At 35.1% G+C, this 24,637-nt stretch overlaps 1 protein-coding gene across 5 annotated transcripts in view; it reads right to left on the reverse strand.

The window, feature by feature from the left end:
• The window catches only part of DENND4C (DENN domain containing 4C), a 131,296-nt gene that overhangs the window by 46,339 nt on the left and 60,320 nt on the right, over window positions 1-24,637 (reverse strand). For 3 of the 5 annotated variants that reach the window (XM_036856759.1, XM_036856762.1, XM_036856763.1), the window contains 6 exons: window positions 12,898-12,998; window positions 11,866-12,084; window positions 5,428-5,573; window positions 3,949-3,984; window positions 3,732-3,862; window positions 1,693-1,825 (listed from right to left, as the gene is read on the reverse strand). In XM_036856759.1, coding sequence (XP_036712654.1) covers window positions 1,693-1,825; window positions 3,732-3,862; window positions 3,949-3,984; window positions 5,428-5,573; window positions 11,866-12,084; window positions 12,898-12,998 — 766 coding nt within the window. Of the gene's footprint in view, window positions 1-1,692; window positions 1,826-3,731; window positions 3,863-3,948; window positions 3,985-5,427; window positions 5,574-11,865; window positions 12,085-12,891; window positions 12,999-24,637 lie in introns of all 5 variants that reach the window. The other 2 variants (XM_036856758.1, XM_036856761.1) reach the window with 1 other exon arrangement.

Consider the following 24,637-nt stretch of genomic DNA (forward strand, 5'->3'; position numbering starts at 1 on the left):
TTCTGTGTTAATTCCTTCACTGACTGATTTGTTAAAAAGACCTATTCCTTTGCAGGCAACATAGTCTGAGAAAGATCACAGACCTTCCTACCTAATAGTTTTATGGCATGTTTTCTGGTTCTGATTTTCATTCTGATTTAGGTGGAAGAGAGAAAAAGGTATCAAAGTCACCTGCTGAGTGTTATCAAACTCTACATATTCCCAGAAACTATAGAGCCCTCCACACATGTCAGACTGCCACTGTCTGCCTTGCACTAAAGATCCCTCTGCTGGATGTGTCCTAAATAAACATACTGTTATGAGCTCTATTTCCAAGAGACTTGCCTGGAAAAAAAATTCTGGTGAAAATGAGATTTAAAGATGTAGTAGCAAAATTGTCACATTAAAAAAACTTGCCTTTATTAAGCTGATAATGGTTAAAAAAAAAATTCCCCTCAGACAACACTGAGAGAATTGTGTACTATATGGGATTAAGGATCACCTCAGGTTACCCCTAGGATTTGAGGGACTGTACATGAATTGACCTGAACTAAGAATTTCATTCTGAAATTTTCCATGTTTTGTAGACCCACAAAATATCAGTATATGTATAAAGGATGTTCAATTTTAACTCACACCTAACCATAGTTTAACTCTTTATACCTAAATCAGATATAGTATTAAAACAAGATGTCTAGCTTGTCCTAAGTTAACTCCCTTTAGAATGTAATATTCAGTAGAAAATATATTTACATTAACCATGAGGAAAAATCAAAATCACAGTGAGGTACCACTTCATATACGTTAGGATGGCTATAATCAAAAAGACAGAAGATAACAAGAATTAACAAGGATGTGGTAAAATTCCGACTGCTGGTGGGAATTTTAAATGGTGTACCCACTTTGGAAAACAGTCTGACAAGTTCTCAGAAGGTTAAACACAGAGTTACTATATGACACAGCAATTCTACTTTAGGCATATAACCCAAAGAAATGAAAACATATAACCACACAAACACTTGTACACAAATGTCTACAGCAGTACTATGCATAACAGCCAAAAAGTAGGAACCACCCACATGTACATGAATGGATAAATAACATATTCCGCACAATGGAATATTATTCAGCAATAAAAATACATGAAATACTGATATATTCTACAACACAGATGAACCTTAAAGACATTATGCTAAGTGAAAGAAGCCAGTCACAAAATGCCACATACTGTACAATTCCATTTTTATGAAATGCCCAGAACAGGCAAAACTATAGAGACAGAAAATAGATTAGTGATTGCCTGGGGCTGTGGAAGATGGAGGAACTGGGGGGTTAACAGCTTAGGGGTACGGGCTTTCTTTTTAGGGTGATGAAAATGTTCTATAATTGATTGTGATGGTGGCTGCACAACCCTGTGAAGATACTAAAAGCCAGTGAGTGTACTTAAACAAGTGAATTGTATGGTATATGAATTATGTTTCAATAAAGTTTTTTTTTTAAGTGTATTTAGTTCCCAAGGTTCTCTTAGAACATAAACATAAGCATTCAAAAACTTCAGCCTCAATATTATAAGTTGGGTTGCAAGAAATCGACTTTAATTCATTAACAACCATAGTGGGCTTCAAATGACTGCTGTGGGTGACAAGTCTAAACTATGAGCTGCATATCACATATACATAGTTTACATTTTAAATTAGATAAAGAATATCTGACCTGTTTAGTTCTCTTAGCCATGAGAGCTGGACTGTTTGTAATGCTACTCCCAGTGGGGTGTCTACTAAAACAAAGTTTCAACTCCTGTGGTCTGTCAAAAAGCTTAAGGTCCAGTCTTGGAAAGTATTTGTAACTAAAATAAAAAGCAAAAATAGAACTGCTGATTTAAAATACATTAACTCTTAATATTATGCCAGAATTTAGGTGAATATTTCTAAACCTCAAACGTACCCAATATTATTTTCCAAAATCCTTGTATAGAAATTGTTTTTTTCAAAAATATAAGATGATGCAATTATAAGATACATAGACTATCTACATGGAAACTTTGGCTCCTCCGCATCCTATTATTTTCAATCAATCCCTAGAACACAGAAAACCCTGATATCTTGATAGAAGTATTAGTAACCCTTTCAACAGAACCCATGTGTTCAATGATAATTTATATTAAAAGATAACATTTAGTATACTTTGTAATTTTGTTTTTCTTTATAAAAGTACCTTGCATTCACATTTAAAAGGAAAAAATCCTGAATATTTTTATATTAGGGATGTGCCATAATTTAACCAGTTCTTTACTGTTGGACATTTTTAGGTTATTTCTCAATTTTTGCAATTAAGTATCTTTGTACATTTATCTTTGTGAATACTTTTACTTAATTTCTTAGAATAATGCCCAATAACAGAGTTTTCTATGGTAAATATTTATCAAGAAAATAAAAATTATTATAATCACTATCAAATTACTTCCAGAGAGGTTATACTTACATACACTCTAACTAGAAGAATAGCCTATCCTCAAGCTGATAGATTAAAAATGCTTCTACTCATCATTTGGTTTGCATTTCTTTAAATACTAGAAAAGCTTAACATACTTTCATATTATCAACTATTGGGATTTCTTCTCAGAAATTGCCTAGTTATTTCCTTTGGCCAATCTTCTTCTGAAATATATTGCCTTTCCTATTTGATTTACTTATTTGTCAATACCTGCATTCCAATGTATAGTGATCAAAGCCAAAGTAAAAAAGAATTCTATAATTAACATGCAATCAAAATAGTACTTAATTAAACCACTCAATCTCAGGTATACATTTTTCATTCTTATGGAGTCCTGGTGAGATTATATAATAATTCTATATTTTTGGAAAAAACTTATTTTATATTCCCTTTGCCCCAGAAATTCTTTTATGAATACAGCCACAGAAAATAACTGTGTATACACACAAAGATATAGATAGCAAAGAACTATAAATAAATCCACAGGAGACTAGTTTAACAAATCACAATAAATGCATACAATGTGGTTATTTATAATGAATGGCACAAAAATATATATTGGCATGGAAAAATGTTCAGACCATTAAAGGCAAACACACGTCACAAAGAATATGTGCAAGATGAACTAATATTTGTTTTAAGTATAGTAAATGCAAATTTATGTACAAAAAGACAAAAAAGATACACATATAATTGTTAACAGACATTAAGTACTGGTGCTAAAACGATGTGCTAGTTTTTTTGTTTGATTTTCTAAACCTATTAAATGGTATTCAAATGATCATAATAATAAACAATCAAACATTTTAATTTCTTAAAAGATTCCCATCCACATCAAATAAGTTTATTTTAATAAAGAATGATTCCTGGCCCTCTACTTTTAAGTTTTCTCTGATATATTACTAATGCATAAGAATTTCACAGTCCTTATATTGACAACAAAACCCCCCAGAGGGAGGGGTAACCTCACAAAAGTGAATTTTTTCTTCTTCAGAAATGAAATTTTTAAAGATTAAAATATGGTAAATGTTTAGGTTAACAGTGATAAACATCTGGTTTCCCTTCCAACAGGGCTGTCCAATTCTTAAATTACAATACCTGGTGATATCTCCATAAAATATTCATCTCCATTAGTTCACTAAATACATTTTGAAAATGACCTTCACAAATGATTACTATACAACATATCTACTAATAATCACAAAAGATCAAATTATTAAAGCTGTGCCCAAACAACTCTTTAAAAAAATTCCTGCTACCTGTACTTTGGTGACAGATCCTTTCCATCATCAGGCGGTGGCTCGGGTGGCATTATGAACACAGTATGCTCACTTTTCTGTGAATCATCTAGCTCTATCAATTTGGTATCTTCTGCTGAATCAAAATCAACCTAAAAATAATTATTTTCTCCAATTAATTTGCATTTAAGTAAGACCTGATTCTGAAACGTTAAAACTTAAATTTAAGAAAAAATACCTTATCTGTTTTCTCTGTGCCTTTATCAGGAAACAACTAGAAAAAAAAGAAAAGAATTCTTAGTGAAAATGTCTACTCTGAATTTAATAGAGATTATCTTAAATTATTATTTAAAAAACTATCCTTTTTTAATACTAGGCAGATATGAAACACTTCACAATATATTTGGTGGCCTCCCTACTACTAGGCTAAAGTGTAATATTTCTCTTACAGCTACTAAGAGAGAAACAATTTATTTTGACTGGTTTCTTCATAAATCCCTCCTTAGAAGCAAAAGATGGGGAGGGGGTGGGATGAATCGGGAGATTGGGATTGACATATATACACTAATATGTATAAAACAGATAACTAATAAGAACTGGCTGTATAAAAAATTAATTAATTAGTTTTTAAAAAAAAGAAGCAGCAAAAGATGGGCAATCACAAGGAGAACCTGGCTTCTCAAATCAAAAATTTCATTATTACTAAACCCCTGCATTACTGATTGATATTATCTAAGCTTCTCTCTAACTGAAAGATATTGGACTATCAATATTTAAGTAAACAAAAATGTTGAAAAGTTTTAATCATATCCCTGGAGTTTCAGATCACACGGATATAATGCGAGAAAATTATTCAAGTCTTCTAAGATACACGAATCATTAGGAGCATATAAAAATTACATCATAATATTCTACCTTTTTTGGATAAAATCTCCAACTTTATATAATATAGAGTTTGCATAAACAATCAGCCCCAAGACCCACTTAGCAAAAATAAGAGCTCTATTAAAAAATGAGAAAAAATATGTGAGTTATCACTGTCAAAAATAACTTAAACTTCCTTACGATGGGTGAGTAAAGCTTTAAAATTTAACATATTTCCAAATAGCTTCCATTAGGACAAAAGAAATATATTAGAAAAAGTATTTGGAAAAACATTAAAACAAAAAAAACACAGGACTTAACACAGGACTTCCATTACCCATAGAGCTCAACTTTTTGTTTTGTTTTGTTCGTTTTTTGTTTTTGATTTTTTTTTGGCTGCACTGCACGGCTTGTGGAATCTTAGTTCCCTGAACAGTGATCGAACCCAGGCCCTCAGCAGTGAAAGCGTGGAGTCTTAACCACTGGACTGCCAGGGAATTCCTAAAACTAAACTTTTTTAATGAACTACTAAATCTTATCTTATTCATGTAAAAAAAAACTTAGGAGCTTCAATGAAATGTTCTTAGTACTTAATACAAAACCAAAGTGAGATTCAAAGAGAAAAATTAGCTATGTATGGCGGTACTGGATGCCACAAAGGAAAATAATTCTTACATTAAGCCCAGAATCGGACACTCGCATGTGTACACACACACACACACACACACACACACACACACCACCTATAATGCCTTCCTCAGGTCATTTGGGCTAATAATAACAATGATGATTATAAAGGTAAACAAACTGTTAAAGTTTTTCCTTAATACTGACATATAGGACAAACTTTTACCTTTTCTATGCAGTCATCAAAAAAAGCCAATCCAGTATCTTTATCACTTACAAAACTACATTCTTCAATGAAACGAATAAAAATCTGTGTTTTGGTTAAAAGGGTGTAGAATTTTGTATAGGCACGATCTCGACTTTTTAAAAATCCTGAAGAAAATAAAATTAGAATTAAATTCAGATTTTAAAGTGGAACTAGATGTTATTTTAATTATTTTAAACTTGTATATATCTATATTATTTTCTCTTTATATATATATATATATATACACACAAAGGGAAAGAGAAACATATATATTATAGGAAATATATATCTTCTATAATATATATATTAAGGGACCATAGTCCCTTCTGCCTGATTCAACCACAAAAATCCTTAACTTATACCATTAACCTTTTCACTGAAATCTGCATCTCCTATAAGGAGCCTCTGGCCCTATAGCTCTCAAGTAGAAACTTCTGATAACTCTGCATACTCACAAGCAAGAAGGGTCAAGTCCTTCCTCTGCAATGCCACCACACAATTATTTCTGTATCATCTTGTAAAAATCTCTGCTCATCTGGCTGTTATTCCACCCATTCCCCTACTAACTATAGGCACCTAGTGACTTCAGGGACACCCTCTCCTTCATTCACTGACGAGCAGGGCACCTAATTCAAAGTCTTCTCCTCTCCAACTCCTACCATCATCATTCTTCAACACCCATAAAGACCAACCATCCAATATTTTAGTGAGTTTTTAATTCCTTAACTTTCAATGACCTGTGGTCTATTCCACCTCAATCACCAACTTCTACACATAGTTACACACTCCCTGGACTTTTTTGGTAGCAGTGTAAACAGCTCTGCCTCCCAAATCTCTAATTTACATATTACTCCCTGACCATTACCCCTGTCTAGCTGGTATGCTTAAGTTCTTCCTACCAAGCCTTTTGCGAGGGGGATGGGGTAAGGAAGAAGATCGTTCTATGTACATCCTCCTATCTTCACGTCTCTCTCTCTCTAATATTGATTCCACGTCTGTGTACATCATTTCAATTACTTTCTTGTCAACACTCTCAATTTTTATGCCCTTTTGTCAAACTCATCTAGTATGACCTAGCCCTGGAGCAATGTATTGCCTGCTTTCTCTGGAGCTGCGCCAGCGTGACTGAGCACAAGTTGCGGTGGGGAGGAGGCGCCGTTACATAACCAGGTGGATCAGAACCGCTTATACCTTCATCCCTGACCAGCAACCCCACTACATTTCTGGAGTCTGAATTTCCCTTTACCCATGTTTTCACAGTTACTTCCAATGTTTAAATACTCTCCCTCCATGTTCTCTCCCTCATCCCTGAAAAATAATACTTTATATTGCAGAGAAAATGAAAATCATTAAATGAGAACTATAAAATCTACGACTCTTTCTGCAGCTATCATTTATTCCTTACTTTGTTTTACAATGAGTATGACCCTCCTCCTATCTAAGGCCAAGCCCACCACATAAGCCTGGGATTCCAGGCCTTTCAGTGTTCTCTGGACAACACTCCCTCTCTATTAGCTAGTAACCAGTATACTCAAGTCTCTCTCATTTTACAAAACCTTTCCTTAGACAATTTTCCAAAGAGGACATTCAGAGGGCTAACAGGCACATGAAAAGATGCTCAACATCATTAATCATCAGAGAAATACAAATCAAAACCACAATGAGACATAACCTCACACTTGTAAAATGGCTATCATCGAAAAGAACACAAATAACAAATGTTGGAGAGGCTGTGGAGAAAAGGGAACCCTCGTGCACTGTTGGTGGAAATGTAAATTGTTGCTGCCACTGTGGAAAACAGTATGCAGGATTCTCAAAAAACTATGAGAAACCACATGATCCAGCAATTCCACTCCAGGGTATGTATATGGAAAAAACAAGAACACTAATTCAAAAAGATATATGAAAAAAAAAAAAAAAAAGATATATGCACCCCAATGTTCATAGCAGCACTATTTACAATAGCCAAGACCTAAGTGGTCAACAGATGAATGGATAAAGAAGTTGTGCTATATATATACACAAAATGGAATATTATTCATCCATAAAGAAGAATGAAATTCCGCCATTTGCAACAACATGGATGAGTATAATGCTTAGTGAAATAAGTCAGACACAGAAAAATACTCTATGTTATCACTTATATATGGAATCTAAAAGGTGAACCAAATTAGTAAATACAATAAAAAAGAAAACAGACTCACAGATATAGAAAACAAACTAGTGGTTACAAGTGGTGAGAGGGAAGGGGGGAAGGGTTAGATAGGGGTAGGGGATTAAGAGGTACAAACTATTACGCATAAAATAAGCTACGAGGACATACAACACAGGGAACATAGCCAATATTTTATAATAACTATAAATGGAGTATAACCTTTAAAAATTGTGAATCACTATGTTGTACACCAGTAACATATAAATATTGCCCATCAATTATACTTCAACAAATAAATAAAATAAAAAACCTTTCCTTAACAAATAATTAGATCCTTCCCTTTTCTGCTGTTTCCCTTCTCAATAAAGGGCACAACCATCCACTTGGTAGTTAAAGCCAAGAATCTCAAAGTTGTTCCTGACATCTCCCTCTATCTTACATCCCATATTCAATTGCCAAGTTCTATTCAATCTACCTCCTAAAAATCACTCTTCTATTCATACTACCAACTAATCCAAGTCACTTCCACTGATGACTTAAACCAATGCACTAACCAACTAATAAGTAGATCCATACTTTGGATGCCCCCAATTCAATCTCTGCAGAGAAGCCAAAAAGATTTTTTTTTTAACATTAAACATGATCTTTTAAAAATGCAAATCTGATCCTATTACCTACTTAAATATCCCTCACTGACTTGCAATTACTCTTGGAATAAAGACGGAAACCCTTCATTAGTCCTAAAAGATCCAACATGATCTGGCTCACACCTACCATTTCAAGCATGGTTTTTAAGCCACTTTCCCCTCCAGCCTTTCTTTCTATGATGCTTCAGGACATTCCACATGCTGTGGTCCTTACTACATCCCCTTGAGGTATTAAATAGTTGAGAAAGACTTCAGTAAAATAGAAATAAATTATTCTTGACAAGTGGTAAGAAAAAGTCTTTTTTTCTTCTTCTAATGGATCTAGGCAATGATCAGCAAAGGCTGCTAATACAATTAAATGAAAGGCTGGTGGGGAAACTATCAATATAATGAATGAATGAGCCTGATAAGACTTGAACCCATGGATCAATCTTAGGAGCACTAAAAATGGGACACAGCCAGACTTGCGATAAGTAGTGAGCATCATGTGTTTTAGCACCACTTGCCAAGAAAACTGAACCTGAATATAATCAAGCTCTAGATCAGTACTGCTTAATTCAGTAACCACTACACACATGTGGCAATTCAGCAATTAAAATGTGGCTGGTCTTTAATGAACCACATACCCAAAACCACATCACTATTAAGTTGTGGAGCTGGAATTTGAACAGACAGTCTGACTTCTGAGTCCATGCCATTATTAGTGATTTATACCCAGAGGTGAAGGTTCAGAAAAAAAAAAAAAAAAAAATGTGGCTGGTCCAAACTGAGACGTGCTATAAGTATAAAACACACACCAATTTCAAAGCCTTAGTATGGAAAAAGAATGTAAAATACGTCATTAAAATTTTTACAATTTGATTACATGTTGAAGTGATACACTTTGGATATATCAAGTTAGAGAAAACATATTAGTAAAATTAACTCCCCCTACTGCTTTTTTAAAAACTGTGTCTACTAGAAAATCTTAAATTATATGTGTGGCTCTTAATCCAACCACAAGTTTACAGGAAATATAGATGAAAAAAATGTTAAATGACACCATGGGGATACAATCAGATAAAACACATATAACTTCAGGAAATTCTAAACACAGTTTATGGGTGAAATGATGTCCTACTTGGAATTTAGAAAGAAAAGGAGGGGTGGAGGAGGGGAGGAGAAAAGGACGAAGGAAGAGTAAAATAAACATAGATGAAACTAAAACAACAGAATGCTGATTGCTACTACTGCTGAAGTTGGAAGATATCTACATTATTCTCCCAACTTTTATACATGTTTGTTAAAGTATCCCTAAAAAAAAGTTAACCCAAAACCCACAGCTAAATCCTATTCTTTTTTCAGGCCCAAGCTTAACTGTTACTTCTTCAGGGAACCTTTCCCCTGACCTAGCTCTCTTACTGTAACCAATACTTTCCTTTACAACACACTCAGTAAAATGTGTTATTTTATTGTCAAATGTATATATCCCTTGTTAGACCAAATGCTACCCTGTTAACAAAAACCTTAGGCCTCAGACACTAGTTAAATATCTTTCTAAATTCTATTAGTAATGCCTCTCTTCTACTTAGAATGACAGAGAATGAATTAGTGACCCACTACTGTCCATTAGAAAAACTCCATATTCTTAGTCTGGCGTTTAAGACTACCCATAATCCGAGCTCTAATCTTATTTTCTGCTTTATCTTCCACAACACCTCTAAAGCTCCTCACTTGGTCAAATTGTACCATTAAAACTTTTTTCCTGAACATGCCATTATGGGCTGAACTGTGTCACCCCAAAATTCTTATGTTGAAGTCCTACCTCCCGGGATTTCAAAGTGTGACTGTATTTGTAGATATGGCCTTTAAAGAAGTAATTAAGTCAAACTTAAGTAATTAAATTAGGGTGGGCTCTAATCTAATATGATTGGTGTCCTTACGAGACAAGAACATTTAGATACAGATTCACACAAAAGGAAGTCTATGTGAAGATACAGGGAGAAGACAGCCATCTACGAGTCAAGGAGAGAGGCCTCAGAGGAATCCAATCCTGGCTACACACTGATCTCAGATTTCTAGCCTCTAGAATCCTGAGAAAAAAAAAAAAAAAAGAAAAAAATTTCTGTTGTTTAAGCCAGGGGTCCCCAATCCCCGGGACACGGACCAGTATCGGTCCACGGCCTGTTAGGAACGGGGCTGCACAGCAGGAGTGAGCAGCGAGCGAGTGACCAAAGCTTCGTCTGCTGCTCCCCATTGCTGGCATTACCACCTGAACCATCCTGCCCTGCCCCACCCCATCCATGGAAAAACTGTCTTCCATGAAACTGGTCTCTGGTGCCAAAAAGGTGGGGGACCGCTGGTTTAAGCCAGCCAATCAATGGCATTTTGTTATGGCAGCCCCGGCAAACTAATACACATGCCTTGTGCTTTTGTTCTTGAGCTTTCTTCCATTTCATTATTACCACTAGCAATAATACTGTTATCACGAGTACTGTAAAGTACTTTTTCTAGTTGCTTCACATACATTTTCTCATCTAATCTTCACAATTATCCATGAATTAGGCATCATCCTCATTTTATTAATGGCAAAACAGAACCCCAGGAAGGCTTCATAAATAGCAAAGTGGAAATTCTAATTCAGATTTGACTTTTAATGCCTATTGTTTTTTACAAAGTCTTTCTTGCTCATCTCTATTTATAAATTCTACCCATTCTTTAAAGTCATGCTCTTCTTCCATGAAGTCTTCCAAAACACTCATTTGGAAGAATGTTCCCTTTCTCTGAATTTTTATGTCCTCTCACTGAATGATTATGTAAAATCTGTTTTCTTGAGTACTTGCTCTATTTTTAAAAACACGTTAGATCATTTTCCGCTGGGTATCCCATGGAGCTAGATTTTATACTTCTTTATATCCCTACATAATAACTAGTGGGATTTGGTAAGTGGTGACTAAATATTTGAGAGATAAGTTGTCCCAAAGCAGAAATGAGAAAAGACAAAAGGACTATTGGGAAAATACAGATTAAAAAAAAATAATAATAACTGCAGGATCAAATTATAGATATGTAAAATAATTATCATATGAATACTGATGTATCTGTAAGGTTGCCACTACATATATAAGAGCTGCTGAATAACAACAAAAATCTTTGTAATTCCCAAAAATAACAAATACTAAAAAGAATGAGTATGGTGTTTTCCCCTGGAACAAGGCTGTATTTTTCAAAAATTTTTAAAAACTGGTGGCTTTATTGCAAAAACTCTTTATTAGAGAATACTGTAAAGCCCAGAGTGTATAAAGTCAAGAATCATGCAAAGTTGAGAAAATACCTAAAAACAAACCACTAGCTTTATTCTACTAAGATAACTGATTACAGAGTACTATAAATATCAGCAACATCTTTGACATTTCATAATTAAACACCTCCAGTTTCAAATTTCTCAGGAAAAAAATGGGGTATAAAAATTAAAAGAAATTCTATTCATAGAGCTAGATTACAAATACACAGAAGACCATCATATTTTAATATGAATTTCGAAGAACTTATACAGTGAATATTTCTTGGTGGCACTACCAAACAGAAAATTTTTTCATTTCAATAAAAAGTATTTATATTTTCAATGCCACTCACCCTGTCGGTCAAACAATGAATCAGCAGCTGTGGCTTTATTTGAAGGAGCCTCTGTGATTGGTCTGAGATATGTTCTGTATCCTTTTAAAATGGATGCCATAAAGCGCAAAAATGCCTCCTGAATTTCCATCTCAAGTTGTGTCATCTTCTTTTGCCAGGAGAAATCTGCTTCAATTGGAGTCATCTCAATCGCTGAACCTTCCTGAGTTTTTCGGTGAACTGACAAATGAAGAAAGAAGAGAAAATGGCATTAATACATAATGTTATATATTTAATAATTTGACAATTAAGGGAATTGTCAAAATAAAGCCCATGACTTCCTCAAATTCCTCTTTATTAATGTAAAGGGATCATTGGCAGGGACTAACAGGGAGGCACAGATGGGGCACAGAAAACATGCTCAAAAAACCATAAACCATGGGACTTCCCTGGTGGCACAGTGGTTAAGAATTCACCTGCCAATGCAGGGGACACAGGTTCGAGCCCTGGCCTGGGAAGATGCCCCACACCGCGGAGCAACTAAGCCCGTGCTCCACAACTACTGAGCCTGTGCCCTAGAGCCCGCGTGCCACAACTGCTGAAGCCCACGCGCCTAGAGCCCGTGCTCTGCAACAAGAAAAGCCACTGCAATGAGAAGCCACGCACCACAACAAAGAGTAGCCCCTGCTTGCTGCAACTAGAGAAAGCCCATGCACAGCAACGAAGACCCAACGCAGCCAAAAATAAATACAAAACAAAACAAAACAAATAAAAAACATGAACCACAACAGTAATTTCTTACTATTGGAATTCTGTTTTGTAATGAGACTCCCTTTAAGCAGAGCAAAATTATGTTTAAATTTAAGAATTTTCTTATATACATTCTTTCATTAGAAATATCCCTTCCTGGGAATTCCCTGGCAGTGCAGCGGTTAGGACTCTGCACTCTCAGTGCAGAGGGCCCGGGTTCAATCGCTGGTTGGGGAACTAAGATCCCACAAGACATGCAGCATGGCAAAAAAAAAAAATCCCTTCCTTTTTCCTCACATTTACCCGAAGATAGCTGGGGATACAATTTCTTCAAGGTGCTAATCAGACTTTTGCATGGCTTTTTGGGAAGCTGCTTCCAGTTCATGTTCTTCTTTTCATCTGATCTATTAAATAACAACATGATTAATAAAGTCCGTTATAATCTGTTTTTACTTAAACAAAATTCTTATGTCAAACTAAAAAAGAACATGGAAAGGGTATTTTTACTGAAGTTATAATTTGAGAATCTGAACAAGTGGTTTTCAAGAAGTTCTCTTTTCATTTCAACCAACCTCAGTCAAATTTGGTCATCTCATTCTAACCCTCCAACATAGATTTTCAATAACTGGAGTTATGAATACAACACAAGTCTTGTTTCAAAGTTACATTTCAGAATTGTAATATTTTAAGTGTCAAAGTTAATTGACTTGAGACTTCAAACTACCTATTAGAAGCAAATCTCGACAAATATCAGAGTCAGTAACATACAGAGCATGTTCTCACCACAATTCAAACGAGTCACCATTTAAGAAAAAGAAATTACTCTGGAAGTTCAAAAGAACACTTTTAAATAATGCATGAGTCAAATAAAATATCTTTACAGAATTAGAAACATTTAAAACGCTACAAAGATGAAAGCACTATGTACCAACCATGGGCTGGAGCTAATGTCAGGCCAATATCACTTATGAACATCAATGCTAGCATCTTAAATTCTTAGAGAATTTAATCCACTAGCACATTTAAAAAAAAAAAAGAGAGAAAGATGTTTACTTTAGGAATGCAGGGTTGTTTACTACTAACTGATTTTATAATGTAATTTACCACGCTAAGATTAAAGGAGAAAAACTTAATACTCATCTAAATAGTTATACAAAAGCATTATAAAGTTCACCACCTATTTATGATTTAAAAAAAGAAATTACTTTTAATCTAGAAGTGGAAGGAAGGTTCCTTAATCTATTATTAAGCAATCAAAACCCTGAAGTGGGGCTAGCAAACCTTTTCTATAAAGAATCAGATAGTAAGTATTTTATGCTTTGAGGACCACAGGACCGCTGTTACAACTACTCAAATATGCCACTGTAGCATGAAAGCAGCCTCGGACCACATGTAACTGAATGAGCATGGCTATGATACAATAAAATTTTATTTACAAAAATAAAAAATAGGCCTTGCGGGCTTCCCTGGTGGCGCAGTGGTTGAGAATCTGCCTGCCAATGCAGGGGACACGGGTTCGAGCCCTGGTCTGGGAAGATCCCACATGCAGCGGAGCAGCTGGGCCCGTGAGCCACAATTACTGAGCCTGCGCGTCTGGAGCCTGTGCTCTGCAACAAGAAAGGCCGCTATAGTGAAAGGCCCGCGCACCGCGATGAAGAGTGGCCCCCGCTTGCCACAACTAGAGAAAGACCTCATACAGAAACGAAGACCAAACACAGCCATAAATAAATAAATAAATATTAAAAAAAAATTTCCCTTCTTTGCTTCATAGAAAGATCTGGCAAACTTTGGGAAAAAAAAAAAAATAGGCCTTGGGGCAGATGTCAATTCTTGCTTTAAAGCATAAAGATACTTAATGATGAACTGCTCAAACCATTCCCTTTGAAATTAGGAACAAGACAAGATACCAGTTATGAATATTTCTATTCAACATTACACTAGGATCCTAGCCAGAGAATTAAGACAAGAAATTCTTAAATATACAAGGACTGTAGAGGATATGATTGTTTATAGCCAGAAAATTGAAGAGAATCTACAAGCAAATGAAAATAAGAGAATTCAAGTAGGTTGCTGGACAGCAGACCACTACATAAAAAATCAATAGCATAGTTATACTCCAGCAACTAACAAGTAAAAAACGTAATTAAAATACCATTTACAATAGCAATGAAAACCATAAGGTACTTAGGAATAAGTAAGTTTAACAAAAGGTGCGCCCAATCTTTACAGAGAAAACTGAAACAGTTATTGAAAAACCTTTAAAAACACCTATGAAGTAAAATACCACATTCACGGGTACTGAGACTTTATGTCAAAATGATCTTATTTGCCCCCAAATTAATCTATGAATTCAATAGAATTCTAACAAAAAAATCACAACAAAATTTTGCATGGAGTTTAAAAAACGAATTAAAATTTATATGAAAAGGCAAAAAACCAAATATAGTCAAAACAATTTTAAAGAATAAGCAGTAAAGAGACTTGCCATTTCACATCACTTTTTTTTTAAACAGTGTTACTGAGATATAACTCACATACCATACAATTCATTCACCTGAAGTGTGCAATTTGATGGTTTTCAGTATATTCAGAGTTGTTTAACAACCACCACAATTAATTTTAGAGTATTTTCATCACATCAAAAAGAAACCCCACACCCTCTCAGTCACTAACCCACAATTCCCCCATCCTCCCATCCCAAAGTAACCACTAATCTATTTTCTGTGTCTACAGATTTGCCCTGGGCATTTCAAATAAATGGGATCATAGAAGGTCTTTTAGCATGAGGTTTTCAAGGTTCACCCATGTTGTAGACAACTTAATTTTAAAGTCATTAAGATAATCTGATGCTGGCAAGAGACTAAAACAAACCAAAGGAACAGAAAATAAGCCTGGATACATATCCACACAAATATAAAAACTGATATGTGATGGTATTGACACTGAAGACAGGTGGGGAAGAGATGAACTGACCATTCAATAAACAGTGCTATGTGACAACTGTTTACCCATGTTAAAAAAAAATAAAATAGTATCTCTATGTCTCATCATACACTAATAATACCAAGTTTAGCTAAATTAAAGGCCTAAATGAGAAAGTCAAAACCTCACAACTTTAAGAATATCCAGGATAATATTTCATGACCTCAAGGCAGAGGATTTCATGTACAAGAACCAAAAATGGCAATCCATAAAGAGAAACTGATAACTGTGATCAATTAATATAAGCTTCTGTTCATCAAAAGACACTACAGAATGAAAATACAAATCACAGTGTGGCACAAGCTATTTGCAATGCATATAACAGACTAAGAATTACTTCCAGATTATATAAAGGCCTTATACAAATCAAAAGAAAAAGACAAACAACCCAACAGGAAAATGTACCAAAAGAGGAGGGAAAAAACCAAAGGGCAAAAAGAAATTAAAATGCCTCATTTGTTACTAATTAGGGAAATGTGAATTAAAGCCACAGTGACATCCCATTACCATCAAGTTGGCAAAAATTTGAAAGTCTGATCATAACAAGTACTGACAATGATATGGAACAAAGAGAATTTTCATTTGCTGATGAAGAGGGGAAAGAGTAATATGGCATTAGCTATGCCTACCAACCAACATTAGCTCTTCTAGGTATATGTTTCAGAGGAATTTTAACCATGTACTCAAAGAAATATGCGTAATAATGATCAGAGCAGTTTTGTTCATAATTGCAAAATCTAACTACAATCTAAATACCCATCAACACTGATAAACACTGAAGACAAAGTAGAGCTACGTGTATCAACATGGATGAACCGCATAGAGAATGATGAGTAAAAAATCAATTCACAGAAAACTATACAAACATAAAAATTTTTAAAGCATGCAAAACAAAATGTCATTTATACTAATACATATATAATATGTATTAGTGGGTGGAATCTGGAATCTGGGTGGAAGATTCATGCAAGTTGTTTACATTATTCTCTATAATTCTTCAGTATCTACAACATTTCATAATTCTGTAAGTACAATTAAGCAGAGTTCAAAATTATTTTACAAAACAGTGCTTTGATCAATAGAAATTATATAGAAGTTATTTAAACCTGGACAAAATTAAGAATCTCTATAATATTCTTTTATTCAGAATGGTAAATAAAATGAGGTAAACATTTGAGTTAAAACTTCAAAATCATTTCCAAAGGCACCACAATATATACAACCTTGAAATAACTGTTTTTCAGGAATAGTTACTGAAAAACAATGAAATGTGTATGACAAGAAATATTTAGTGCTTCCAAGTAGTTCATTATTTCCAGGCTATAAGTAAATCTAAATACACATAGTAGAGATCAATCAAGATGGTAGACTAAGAGGACATGGAGCTCACTTCCCCCCATGAACACATCAAAAAATACATCTACATGTGGAACAATTCTCATGAAAAACTAACTGAAAACTGGCAGATGGACTCCTGTACCACCAAGGCTGTAAGAAAGATACACATGGAAGGGAAGAAAAGTGATTGGGTTGGGACCTGTGCCCATGGGAGGAGACTCAGAGGAAATGGGAGATTACACAGGTGGACACCCTCTCAGGGGAGTGAGTGGTGAGAGCCATAGATAGGGCACCCCAGTCCTGGAGTCCTACAAAGGGTAGACAAGCCCCCTTGGCTGGTTGGAGGACCACTGGGACTAACGAGGCAAAAAGAAAAACAGAAAAAAAAGAAAAACAAATTTTAAAAAATGGAAACAGTTTAAGAGATCTATAGAATAACATTAAACGTACCAACATTCACATTAAAGGGATACCAAAAGACAGAAAAGGGGATCAAAAATGTATTTGAGGAAATTATGGCTGAAAACTTCCCAAACCTGAGGAAGGAAACAGATATCCAGGTAAAGGAAGCACAGAGGGTCCAAACAAGATGAACCCAAACAGGCCCACACCAAGACATATTATAACTAAAATGACAAAAGTTAAAAGTAAACAGTGAATTCTAAAGGCAGCAAGAGAACAGCAAAGTGTCATATACAAGGGAACCCCCATAAAGCTATCAGCTGATTTCTCTGCAGAAACTTTATAGGCCAGAAGGGAGTGGCATGATATATTCAAAGTGCAGAACAGGAAAAGTCTGCAACCCAGGATACTCTACCCAGAAAGATTATCATTTAGACTAGAGGGAGAGAGAAAGACCTTCTCAGACATGCAAAAACTAAGAGTTCATCAATACTAAATCTACCCTAAAAGAATTGTGAAAGGGTCTTCTCTAAATGGACAAAAAAGTAAGAATCTATAGGAAAGGGAAAATCCCACTAGGAAAAGCAAATGTATAGTAAGGACTGAAGATCAACCACTTAAGCCAATATGAAGATTAAAAGACAAAAAACTGTAAAAGCAACTATAACTACAATAAACAGTTAAGAGATAAACATGAAGATACAAAATATGACATCAAAAACACAAAATGTGGGGAGAGGGAGTAAAAAAAATGTAGATATTTTAGAATGTGTTTGAACTAAATTACTACCAGTTTAAAAAAAAAAGTAGACATAGTTATAGGTCAACAATATATAAACCTGACAGTAAACACAAATCAAAAACCTACAATAGTTACACAGAAACTAAAAAGAAAGGAACAGAAGCATACTACTAAAGAAAATCATCAAACCACAAGGGAAGAAACAAAAAGAAATAACAGAGAAAAACCTCAAAACAACTGGAAAACAAGTAATAAAATGACAATAATTACATACCTGTCAATAATTACTTTAAATGTAAATGAATTAAATGCTCCAATCAAAAGACATATGGTGGGACTTCCCTGGGGGTCCAGTGGTTAAGAATCCACCTCCCAGAAAATATTTGCAAACGAAGCAACTGACAAAGGATTAATCTCCAAAATATACAAGCAGCTCATGCAGCTCAATATCAAAAAAACAAACAACCTAATACAAAAATGGGCAGGAGACCTAAACAGACATTTCTCCAAAGAAGATATACAGACTACCAACAAACACATGAAAGGATGCTCAACATCACTAATCATTAGAGAAATGCAAATCAAGACTACAATGAGGTATCACCTCACACTGGTCAGAATGGCCATCATCACAAAATCTACAAACAATAAATGCTGGAGAGGGTGTGGAAGAAAAGGAACCCTCTTGCACTGTTGGCGGGAATGTAAATTGATACAGCCACTATGGAGAACAGTATGGAGGTTCCTTAAAAAACTACAAACAGAACTACCATATGATCCAGCAATCCCACTACTGGGCATATACCCTGAAAAAACCATAATTCAAAAAGAGACACTTACCACAATGTTCACTGCAGCACTATTTACAATAGCCAGGACATGGAAGCAACCTAGGTATCCACTGACAGATGAATGGATAAAGAAGATATGGCACATACGTACAATGGACTATTACTCAGCCATAAAAAGAAACGAAATTGAGTTATTTGCAGTGAGGTGGATGGACCTAGAGTCTGTCATACAGAGTGAAGTAAGTCAGAAAGAGAAAAACAAATACCGTATGCTAACACGTGTATATAGAATCTTTAAAAAAAAAATGGTTCTGATGAACCTAGGGGCAGGACAGGAATAAAGATGCAGAACAGAGAATGGACTTGAGGACATGGGGAGGGGGAAGGGTAAGCTGGGACGAAGTGAGAGAGTAGCACTGACATATATACACTACCAAATGTAAAATAGCTAGCTAGTGGGAAGCAGCCGCATAGCACAGGGAGATCAGCTCGGTGCTTTGTGACCACCTAGAGGGGTGGGATAGGGAGGGTGGGAGGGAGACGCAAGAGGGAGGGGATATGAGGATATATGTATACATATAGCTGATTCACTTTGTTATACAGCAGAAACTAACACAACATTGTAAAGCAATTATACTCCAATAAAGATGTTAAAAAAATAAAATAAAATCATGGTAAAATATACATAACATAAAATTTACCATTAAAAAAAAAAAAGAATCCCATGGATTGCAATCAGAAAAAAAAAAAAGTTATTGTTAAAAAAAACAAGAAAGCACTTAATAAAAAAGAAGAAGAATCCACCTCCCAATGCAGGGGACGTGGGTTCGATCCCTGGTCAGGGAACTAAGATCCCGCATGCCATGGGGCAACTAGGCCTGCGTGCTGCAACTATTGAGCATGTGGGCCAAAACTAGAGAGCCCGCATGCCGCAACTACAGAGCCCATGTTCTCTGAAGCTCACACACCCAAACTAGAGAGCCTGTATGCCTCAACTACTGAGCCCATGCGCCACAACTAGAGAGAAGCCCGCACACCTCAACGAGGAGCCTGCACACTGCAGTGAAGGATCCCTCAGGCCGCAACGAAGATCCCACGTACTGCAACCAAGACCCAACGCAGCCAAAAATAAAATAAATAAATAAATATTTTTTTAAAAAAGACATATGGTGGCTGATTGGACAAAAAACCAAGACCCTTCTATCCACAAGAGACTCACTCCAGAGCTGAAGACACAAAAAGACTGATAGTGGGGGGATGGGAAAAGATACTTCATGCAAACAGAAATGACAAGAAAGTGGGGGTAGCAAAGCTCATATCAGAAAATAAACTTTAAACAAAGACTATAACAAAAGACAAAGAAAGGCATTATAAAATGATAAAGAGATCAATACAAGAAAATGATATTACACTCAACATACGTGCACCCAGGAGCACCTAAACATATAAAGCAAATACTAACAGACACAAAAGTGGAAATTGACACTAATACAATAATAGTAGGGTACTTTAAAACTCCACTTATATCAATGGACAGTCAATAATGCAAGAGCAGTCTAAAATGACACAACAGACCAGCCGGACTTAACAGATATCTACAGGACATTTACATTCAAAACCAGCATCATTAACATTCTTTTCAAGTGCACATGGAACTTTCTCCAGGATAGATCACATGCTAGGCCACAAGTCTTAACAAATTTAAGAGGATAGAAATTATTTTACCAAGTATTTTTTCCAACCACAATGGTATGAAACTAGAAATTAACTACAGAAAGAAAACAAGAAAAGAACAAACGTGCAGAGACTAAAAACATGCTACTAAAAAACCCAACAGGTCAATAAAGAAATCAAAGAGGAAATCAGAAAATACCTCAAGACAAATGAAAATGAAAACACTACACTCCAAAATCTATGGGATGCAGAAAAAGCAGTTCTAAGAGGGAAGTTTATAGCAATACAGACCTTCCCCAAGAAACAAGAAAAATCTCAAACAAACAACATAACCTACCACCTAAAAGAATTAGAAAAAGAAGAACAAACAAAGGCCAAAGTCAGCAGAAGGAAGGAAATAATAAAGCTCAGAGAGAAAATAAATAAGAAAGAGATTTAAAAAAATAGAAAAGATCAATGAAACCAAGAGCTGGTTTTTTGAAAAAAGAAAAAAAAAATTGATAAGCCTTTAGTCAGGCTCACCAAGAAGAAAAGAGAAAACCCAAATTTAAAAAAATAAGAAATGAAAAAAGGAAAAATAACAACCAACACCACAGAAATACAAAAAAAAAAAAGTAAAAGAATACTAAGAACACTTATATGCCAACAAATTGGGCAACCTAGAAGAAATGGATAAACTTCTAGACACAAAATTTGCCAAGACTGAATCAAGAAGAAACAGACACTTTGAACAAACCAATCACTAGCAGTAAAATTGAATTTGTAATAAAAAAAACTCCCAGCCAACAAAGTCCAGAACCAGACTGCTTCACAGGGGAATTCTACCAAACATATAATGAAGAGCTAATACCTACCCTTCTGAAACTATTCCAAGTTATTACAGAGGATGAAACACTCCCAAATTCATTCTACAAGGCCACCATTACCCTGATACTAAAACCAAAGACACTACAAAAAAAGACAATTACAGGCCATTATCTTTGATGAATATAGATGCAAAAATCCTCACCAAAATATTAGCAAACCAAATCCAACAATATATAAAAAGGATCATACACATGATCAAGTTGGACTTATTCCAGGGACACAAGGATGGTTCAAAATATGTAAAATCAATGTGATACACCACATTAACAAAAGGAAAGACAAAAAACACATGATCATCTCAACAGACACTCAAAAAGCAATTGACAAAATTCAACATCCATTCATCATAAAAATTCTCATCAAAGTGGGTACAGAGAGAACATATCTCAACATAATAAAGACCATATGTGACAAATGCACAGCTAACATCATACTCAATGGTGAAATGCTGAAAGCCTTCCCATTAAATTAAGCATCCAAATTGGAAGGGAAAAAGTCAAACTGTTACTATTTAGAGATGACATGATACTTTATATAGAAAACCCTAGAATCTAAAACATGACACAAATGAACTTATCTACAAAACAGAAACAGACTCCTAGACACAGAGAACAGATTTGCGGTTGCCAAGGGGGGAGGGAGAGGAAGGACTGGGAGTTTGGGGTTGACAGACGCAAACTATTACATTTATAATGGATAAACAACAGGTCCTACTGTATAGCACAGGGAACTATATTCAACATCCTGTGATAAACAACAATGGAAAAGAACACAAAAAAAGAATGTCTGTATGTGTATAACTGAGTCACTTGGCTGTAGATCTGTAAATCAACTGTACCTCAATTTTAAAAAAAAATGAAGAAAACCCTAAAGTCACCACACAAAAACTATTAGAACTAATAAACAAACTCAGCAAAGTTGCAGGATACAAGATTAATATACAGAAATCTGTTGCTTTTCTCTACAATAATAATGAACTATCAGAAAGAGAAAGTAAAAAAAAAATCCCATTTGAAATTGTGTCAAAAAGAATAAAATACCCAGGAATAAACTTAACCAAGAAGGTGAAAGACCTACACTCTGAAAACTCAGATGAAGGAAAGTGAAGATGATACAAAAAAATGCAAAGATACCCCTTGCTCTTCTGGAATTGGAAGAATTAATATTGTTAAAATGACCAATACCTCCCAAAGCAATCTACAGATTTAATGCAATCCCTATCAAAATACTCATGACATTTTTCACAGAAATAGAACAAACAATCCTAAAATTCATAAAGAACCACAAAAGACCACAAATTACCAAAGCAATCCTGAGGAAAAAGAACAAAGCTGGAGGTATCACCATTCCAGACTTCAGACTATACTACAAAGTTGCAGTAATCAAAACAGCAACAGCATGTTTTGTGTCTGGCAAAACACAGACACATAGATCAACTGAACTAAACAGAGAGCCCAGAAATAAACCCACTCACCTACAATCAATTAATCTATGACAAAGGAAGCAAGAATATACAATGGAGAAAAGACAGTTTTTTCAATAAGTGGTGCTGGGAAAACTGGACAGCTACAGGTAAAACAATGAAATTAGAACATTCCCTCACACCATATACAAAAATAAACTCAAAATGGATTAAAGACCTAAATATACGACCTGAAACCATAAAACTCCTAGAAGAGAACACAGGCAGGACACTCTTTGACATAAATCATAGCAGTATTTTTTGGATCTGTCCCCTAAGGCAAAATAGATAAAAGCAAAAATTAACAAATGGGACCTAATTAAATTTAAAAGCTTTTGCACAGCAAAGGAAGCCATCAACAAATCAAAAAGACAACCTATGTAATCGGAGAAATTATTTGCAAATAATGCGACCAACAAGGGGTTAATATCCAAAACGTACAAACAGCTCATATAACTCATTATCAAAAAAGCAAACAATACAATCAAAAAATGGGCAGAAGACCTGAAAAGACATTTTTCCAAAGAAGGCATACAGATGGCTAACAGGCACATGAAAAGATGCTCAAAATCGCTAGTTACTACAGAAATGCAAATCAAAACAACGGTGAGATATCACCTCACACCTGTCAGAATGGCTATCAGCAAAAAGACAACAAAAACTAAATGTTGGCGAGGATGTGGAGAAAAGGGAACCCTAATACACTGTTGGTGGAAACGTAAACTGGTGCAGCCACTACGGGAAACAGTATGGAGGTTCCTCAAAAAACTAAAAATAGAACTACCATATGATCCAGCAATTCCACTCCTGGGTATATAATATATCCAGAAAAGATGAAAACACTAATTTGAAAAGATACATGCACCTGATTGTTCCTAGCAGCACTATTTACAATTGCCAAGACATGGAAGCAACCCAAGTGCCCGTCAACAGACGAATGAATAAAGATGATATGTATATATATATGATAAAAGAGTACTCCACCATAGAAAAGAATGAAATTCTGCCATTTGCAGCATCATGGATGGACCTAGAGAATATTATGCTTAGTGAAATTAGGCAGAGAAAGATAAATACTGTGTGATATCACTTATATGTAGAATCTAAAATATAAAACAAAAAAATGAGTACAGCAAAACAGAAACAGACTCACAGATATAGAAAACAAACTAATGGTTACCAGTGAAGAGAGGAAAGGGGCGAGGGGCAAGATAGGGGTATAGGATTAAGAGATGCAAACTACTATGTATAAAATAAATAAGCAACAAGGATATACTGCATAGCACAAGGAATTACAGCTATTACCTTTTAATAACTTTTATTGGAATATAATCTGTAAAAATACTGAATCACTATGCTGTGCACCTGAAAACAGTACAATATTGTAAATCAACTATACTTCAATTTTTAAAAAGTACTGAAAACCCAAATAAATAAACAAACAAACATAGTGAAGAGCTACCACAATTACACAGTTTTCAAAATACAATGGTAGGTCCATTTCAAAATTATTTTTTAAGGTACATTAAGTGTTTTCTTCCTTCCTTCAGTTATTCTTCTGGTTCACTCAAGGCTATTTTCCCAACCAATTCTACTGCTGTAACCATTGAAGTCTCATCCCAAATTCTTACTCTATTCATTTTCTGCCAGTATCAAACAGTAAAGAGTAAAAGCACTCCAGGACCTGGAATTTGGCACTAATACTAGGGAATTCTCAATACTTACTGCCCTTACCCACGTTGTTTGTTGTTTTTGTGAGGGCGGGGTTGCAGAGGGCGCTCCTCA

Source organism: Balaenoptera musculus, chromosome 6 (genome assembly GCF_009873245.2).
Source record: "Balaenoptera musculus isolate JJ_BM4_2016_0621 chromosome 6, mBalMus1.pri.v3, whole genome shotgun sequence".
Lineage (NCBI taxonomy): Eukaryota > Metazoa > Chordata > Mammalia > Artiodactyla > Balaenopteridae > Balaenoptera > Balaenoptera musculus.